General features: G+C 50.1%; 1 protein-coding gene across 1 annotated transcript; it reads left to right on the top strand.

The window, feature by feature from the left end:
- Positions 1-780: 780 nt before the first annotated feature.
- Positions 781-5,893, top strand: btbd17b (BTB (POZ) domain containing 17b; the record flags this gene model as incomplete). Its single annotated transcript, XM_084439107.1, has 3 exons — positions 781-874; positions 4,071-4,356; positions 4,819-5,893. 3 exons carry the CDS (start codon positions 781-783, stop codon positions 5,891-5,893), a joined length of 1,455 nt encoding a protein of 484 aa, XP_084295233.1.
- Between the last annotated feature and the right edge of the window lie 1,306 nt (positions 5,894-7,199).

The following is a 7,199-nucleotide window of genomic DNA, read 5'->3' as shown; positions in this document are numbered from 1 at the left end:
CTGTCCAACTGCCCTTTAGTCCACTGTAGTGCTCCTAGCCATACTGTAGCACCAGTATTGTCTCCATAAGTAGTATAATCTACTTTTCTCTTGTTGAAATGCAGGGCACCAATGGCAATGCAGTTATATTCCGATCATGCAGATTAATAGGCCAGTGGAACGAGAGAGACTGTCAATTACCCAGAAACGTGCTGTGTTGTGTTTTAGATTGATTGTAGCTGGAATGCTGACACAGATAAAAGGACCTCCCGTACTTGGGGGCTAATTGGCTCAGTGGCTCACTAATTAACTGAGTAATGGTTTGATTTGAAACAGAACGGACATACTCAGACAAGGATCATCAATGAAATGCTCACATAAAGTAGCCTGACCTATTATTTGTGCCACTCAAACATAAAAAGCATTGATTCTTATTGATTTTGATATAGTGCTGTAGCACCCCCCTCCTCTACACTGAACAGGCACGCGGTCTGGCCCGGCGCCACAGATCGAAGCCACGCAGCATCAGGGGGAAAAAAAAAAAGGGGGTGTGGGGGGGGCGGGGGAGTCAAAATCAAAGCCGTCGTCATGGCAACGGCCCCCCGCCGGATTCCACCAATCAATGGCCCGGCGGGCATCCTACATAAAGTGAACGGGACGAGGAGCCGAAAAAAACACCCACGCGGGCCCAGCCACAACCCCCCACCCCCACAGCGCCACAGACGCACGGACGCGGGCACCCTAGGACCAGACGGGAGGAGAGGCAGAGCCGAGCGCCACGGAGGGTACAGCTGACCAGATATGGCACGCTCTTCTGGAAGAGGAATTCCTGCCCGGGTCTCTCTGACCAGCCTGCTCGTGGGACTCTGCTTCCACGCTGCGGCCGTCGCGGGAGGTAAGACGACTACGGACCGACTGTTCATTAGACGGCCTGTTAGTCCGGTTTTATCACCGTGAGCTCTGCTTATTACCTTGTTTTGAAATCAGAAAGGTACCGTAGCTACTCTCGTTTCTGGGACAGTTGCACCCTGAGGCGCCACCCTGCCTTCAGCCAGTGGCTGAGTATTAGGATAGCAACGCTGTCCTCTCCGCTCACCGTCTCCATGCCTGTCCTCATCTGGATCGGGGAGAGAGGGACAGAGGGACAGAGCACGGAGGGACCAATGGACACTAGTATGTGGTTTTGACAGACCGGAGCAACGATGCCTTAGAGACTACAGGGAAGATTCTTCCTCTGGGTTCTAAATAGATCATGACAGACTGCGCTGTTCTAGCTTTCTCACTCAGTTGTTTTGACACGTAGGGTTCTTTGTGTGTGTGTGTGTGTGTGTGTGTGTGTGTGTGTGTGTGTGTGTGTGTGTGTGTGTGTGTGTGTGTGTGTGTGTGTGTGTGCACTGAGTGTAACAAGAGTCAGTTCCTTTTGTTCATTCATAATGGGTATCTATTTTGATACAGTAACCTGCTCTTTGACATTTAAGGGATAATAATACAGTATTCATTTATACTAAGAGAATAAAATTTTTACACAAACAACAGATTGGAAACAGATATTGAATTCCTTAAGTGAAGTTCAGAATTAGATGAGCTGTAAAACAAAGTCAGCGTTTCACCAACTCGGCCGGTCCAGGATCCCACTGAGCAAAGACACGTCTAAAAGACGTCTTTTAGATGTATTTTTCATCTTTTTTCGGACGTCCAAAGACATCCAATTAGGAGCCAGAATGAAAGTTTTTTTAGACGTTCAGATATTGAACCTGTTCTGCACAACCAGAGACGTCTTAGAGGGGTCCAAGCCAGACGTTTGAATATTGATGGGTCCAGCAGACGTACAAATAGGGTTCTGGACCGACGGACGTTATTAAGACATGATCTGAACGTCTCCCTGACGTTGCATGTTTGCTGGGATGTGTTGTGAGGTGAGTGAGGGTTACTCGGAAGGGGAGGTGTGTGATTGGGTGAAAAAGGGGGACCAGGAGGCAGGGAAGACGAGGAGCGTCCCCCCGTGTCTCGTTAAGCCCTCTGAAGTGATTTAATTTGATTTAGCTCCCCTGCAGTTTAATCATGTCATGATATTGTAATCATAATCATCCTATGGTATAAATTGTTCTACATAACCAGAACTTTAAATGCTAATCTGCTCATGAGTGATATTAGATGAGACCAACAATAAACTGCCCAACAGTAGTATAAAAAGTCACCACACGGTGTAGCCACAGGGAACGGATCTGTAGAAAATGGAGTTCCCCTACTTAGGTCAGCAGTTTTAAGAGTGCTGAGGCTAGCAGTACTAAGGCGGGAAGAATAGTGTGTGCCCGGCCTGAGCGGGAAGAATAGTGTGTGCCCGGCCTGAGCATTCAAATATCCCTATGTGTTCCTGTTAGATTCCCAGTCTTCCCCTCTTCTCTTCCCAGAGTTGCCAAAAGATTGAATTAATGCTGGCACTGCAGTCTTGTGTACGAAAGCAGTCTACAATTGCCCATGTACCAAAGGGGATTTCCCCTGACGGGAAATAATAGGGGTACGATGTGGACATACTTAAATTATTACGTACATACGTAAATTATTTTACACGACACCTCGGTAACAAACCATGGCAGCTTTCGGCTTCGAGAGGAGGAGGAGGAGGACGGAGAGAGGGAGAGACGGCGTCGTGCCGGGTCTTTCATGTCGTCCGACAGCGTGTGCCGCTTGTGCCGACGCTCAAGGGGACCCTGAAGAACGAGCCATCTGCACCCCTGCTGTGAGCTCACATGTTACTGCTTAGAACTTGGCATGGCGTCGCTCCTGAGTCAACCCCCTGGCTTGTTACTGTATGCCTGTCGGCCTCTCACTGACATTTGCTAAGTTGAAAGTTACATTATATTACATTACAGTCATTTAGCAGACACTTTTATCCAAAGCGACTAACAATACGCCAGTGTAGTACTACTTGCCAGAACTAACAAGTGCATCTTCTTTCTAAAACAAGTGACTAAGAGCATAATTTAGTGCTGAAGGCAAAGTACAAGAATAGCAAAATATAAATTGAACAGGAGCTTAAGAGGGAGGATCATGGTAGTACTTCTTTAAGAGGTGAGTTTTCAGCCTGCGACGAAAGATGGGCAGCGACTCTGCTATCCTGACGTCAGTGGGCAGTTCGTTCCACCACTGCAGGGCCAGGACAGAGAAGAGCCGTGACCGTGGGGTCAGGACAGAGAAGAGACGTGACCGTGTCCAGCGACCGCAGGGGCCTCGGAGTGACGGGGCAGCCCGTCACCCCGAGGTAGCAGAGCGTAGCGGTCAGGAGGGGGTGTGGGGTTTGACCATGGCCTGGAGGTAGGAGGGAGCTGTTCCTTTCATTGCCCTGTAGGCTAGTACCAGAGTTTTAAACGGGATGCGAGCTGCTACCGGTAGCCAGTGTGGAGAACGGAGAAGGGAAGTTCTGTAGAAAATAGAAAACTCTGGAACTGAGTTTCAGCTGCACTTCAGTCACTTCCATTTCCTTTTTTCCATTCAGTTTTTGTAATACGCCATGGGTTATGTGTTATGATGATTATGTTTCAGACAGACCATTTGATATCCCAGTAGGCTACTCTAAGTACTCTGCAACTGATCCTGTTCACACTATCGGTAAGAGTCACATTACTGGTAAGATTTCACTTTTGGCACCGGGGTCAGTGACTTCTGAACTACAGCTGAACTCTGACGGCTCAAGTTATTGCTGCTTTTTAATTGGCTGATGAAGGGACAGGGTGCTGATGGGAAGGTGTAACCAGGTCTATAATGATGTCAGGGCAGAGATTCTCGTCTGTCTGCGCTGTTACGGGCTGGATAGTTACTGATGGTCAAGAGAGGGAGAGAATCAAGTATCACGGTCAGGTGTCACCATATTCTTCAGAATCGATCTCGTGATTCTGAATAATCAGAGATTCATAAGGAACAGCTCCAGACATTCCTGAATGTATTTGTATGCATGTAGGCTATTTGTCACCATAACCGGATGGGGTAAGGTGTAACGTGTGTGTGTGTATGTGTGTGCGTGCGTGTGTCTGTGTGTGTGTGTGTGTCTGTGTGTGTGTGTGTCTGTCTGTGTCTGTGTGCGCGCGCCAAAGCCGCTCTGAAACAGGAAGCGGCGCTGGAGAACGGCGCCACCGTGCTCAACCACTCCATGGCACTGGTGCAGCACCTGGAGGCCCTGCTGGCCCAGGGGAACGCCAGCGACGTGGCGCTGAGGGTGCAGACCGTCAACACGGACGAGGTGAAGGTGATCCAGGCCCACGCCCTGGTGCTCGCCCTGCAGAGCGACGTCTTCCAGGAGCTGCTGCTCGGCCACAACGGCAGCGCGCTCGTGCTGAGCGAGACCGCCGACTGCGTCTCCGTCTTTGACAAGTTCATCAGGTGAGGAGGCGACGGCGTTTGGGGAGGGGGGGCGGGGGGGGAGTAACCATGTGGGAAAGTGAACTGGGTCATAACGCGGTGGTCGGTAGCCTTGTGTTGTGAGAGTGTAATAGGCTCCAGTTGTAAGTATGGCGCTAGAATAGTCACACCTCCTCACTAACAAAGTGGCAGTTCCCTCCATGGGAAATTATGTGGGAAAGCGAATTGGCTGATATCGTCGCGCTCGGTAGCCTTGTGTTGTCGACGGTGTAGGAGGCTCTAGCTGTAAGTCGTGTTCTCTGCTAGGGTGTTAAAGAATACTCACACCTCCTCACTAATAAAGCGGTGTTTCCCTCTGTGTGAAATGCACAAGTGCGCCATCTTGTGGAAAGGTTTGAAAATGACATCTAATGGGTAGCCGCAGACGCTCATACAGTAGAGAGCATGCACCAACGTCACTGAGATCTGACGTTTCCACCGCAGGTACCTCTACTGCGGTGACATCTCGGTCAGGCTGGACCAGGCCATTCCCCTGCACAAACTGGCCAGCAAATACCGCGTGTCCGGCCTCCAGCAGGGCCTGACCCAGTACATGACCCAGCACCTGTCCAGCGATTCCCCCGCGGGCCACGTGGTGGGCTGGTACCAGTACGCCGTGCACATCGGGGACGCCTCCCTGAGGGACAGCTGCCTGCGCTACCTGTCCTGGAACCTGTCCTCGGTGCTGCAGAGCGAGGAGTGGACCTCCATCGACGGCGAGCTACTCCTGACCCTGCTGCGGCGCTCCGACCTCGTCCTGCAGAGCGAGCTGGAGCTCTACGACGCCCTGGAGGCCTGGGCGGGGCAGAACAAGCCGTCCGACCCGACGGCGGAGAGCGTCCTGAGGTCGGTGCGCTACGGGATGATCCCCCCGCAGCACCTGTTCCGCCTGCAGAAACTGTCCCCGCTCTTGCGGCGGTACTACGAGTCCGTCCGCGACCTCCTCTACCTGGCCTTCCAGTTCCACGCCGCCTCGCCCGTCCAGCTGGCCAAGTACTTCGACGTCAACTGCAGCATCTTCACGCCGCGCAACTACCTGGCGCCCGCCTGGGGCTCGCCCTGGGTCATCAACAACCCCACGCGGGACGACCGCAGCTTCAGCTTCCAGACGCAGCTGGGCCCCAGCGGCAACGACGGCGGCAAGAGGGTGAGCTGGAACGCGCTGTTCTCCCCTCGCTGGCTCCCGCTCAACGCCAGGGCGTCCTACGCCGAGATCGGCGCCATGCAGGCCACGCGCACGGACGCGGGCCGCCCGCGCATCATCGTCTCCCCCGCCACCTCGAGCCCGGACTTCGCCGGCGTCAGCTTCCAGAACACGGTGATCGTCATGGCGAGGCAGCAGGGGAAAGTGGTGGTGCGTCACGTGTACAGCTTCCATCAGAGCACGGAGGAGGCGGGGGATTTCCTGGTGGATGCGGATCTGCAGCGCCGGGCGTCCGAGTACCTCATCGACAGCTCTCTCTACCTGCACATCGTGGTGAAGCCGCTCTACCATAGCCTGATCGTTGCCAGAAAGTGAGGGCAGGAAGTTGTTGTTGCCTCGGGTAACGGTACTTCCTGCCGAGAGCTCTCCTCCAATCCCTAGCCTGCACAGTCATATGTACACATGCAGACACACACACACACACACATCACTTTTCCAAAAGACACACTCATATCACAACTCCTGTTTATTAGTATCTGGGATAAGTTTGTTCAGCACTAATATGACTTTTTGTTGCAATGGAGCTTCATGTTTGTCTTCCAGCAGTTTCTGCTCAGAAAAAGGGGTCTTTCCGGCAATGGACATTTTAAAATAATGAATCTATCTTCACAGTGTTTTGTTTTTTTGCATGCTAGCACAGTTCTGTACTGCTTTTTAAAGTCAATACTTGACTTTTTCCTTGATTTTCTGGTGTTTTCTGGAGATCATTTGTTACATATTTTAGAATATGAAATGTTATATATCTGCATAGCTAAATTAACTGCTTTTAAAACCAAGTGTCATTTTGATATTGATTTCATTATTTGAACCCTCTCTTGACCGGTGCTGCTATGATCATCCTGCGAAGAAAGATGAAGCTGCACTCATTCACACTTACTCCACCACCAACAGTAAGAGAAATAATGCATAGACTCATAACGGTGATCTGCATGACTGATATTTTGTCTACATACCAATGAATCCACGATCAGTTAGACTACTATCCCACACTCAGTGTTCCTTTGGCAACCATAGTAGCCTATGTAACTCAATACTTATTTTACAGTAGCTTACATGCTAGCCAGCTACATCTATTTTAAGTGGTGACATTTTTTGTTTTGGCAAGAGATCTCAGAGTGGTCATCTGGCTTGTCCTCACGTGATGGAGTGACAGCGTGGGCCTGGCATGTTGTAAGGTTTTTTAGGATGTCTTTTTATCTTTCCAATATGAATAAACCATGTAAATATTTCACTCTGTTGTCTGTTGTAGTGTATTAATCCAAGTGTTTTTTGCAAACACATTAAGTGATTTAAAAAAAAAGTAGACTATTTGACAATTTTTATTCAAATACAAATATAGGCATATAATTTAGTCAATCAACAACCACACATTCTTGCATTTTAATATAATAATCACATGATATTTGATTAATGATATTGTACAGTGCAAGATAGACCATTACGAAAAAGATAGGAAAAACTACATATCCCATAATTCGGTTAACGCCGGACTGGGCGGAAACCCACACTACGCAGGAACGTCTGAGTCTGCTGTCAGACTTTGGCCACCCCGAGTTCAACGTCTTTACCTTAGCAAACTCCGCTAAAGTGATTTGCGCGGCCCTTATTTCAAGTCGTGCAT

Source organism: Borostomias antarcticus, assembly GCF_949987555.1.
Source record: "Borostomias antarcticus genome assembly, chromosome: 5".
NCBI lineage: Eukaryota > Metazoa > Chordata > Actinopteri > Stomiiformes > Stomiidae > Borostomias > Borostomias antarcticus.
The sequence above is the reverse complement of the archived record's forward strand: the minus strand, read 5'-3'. Positions and strand labels throughout refer to the sequence as shown.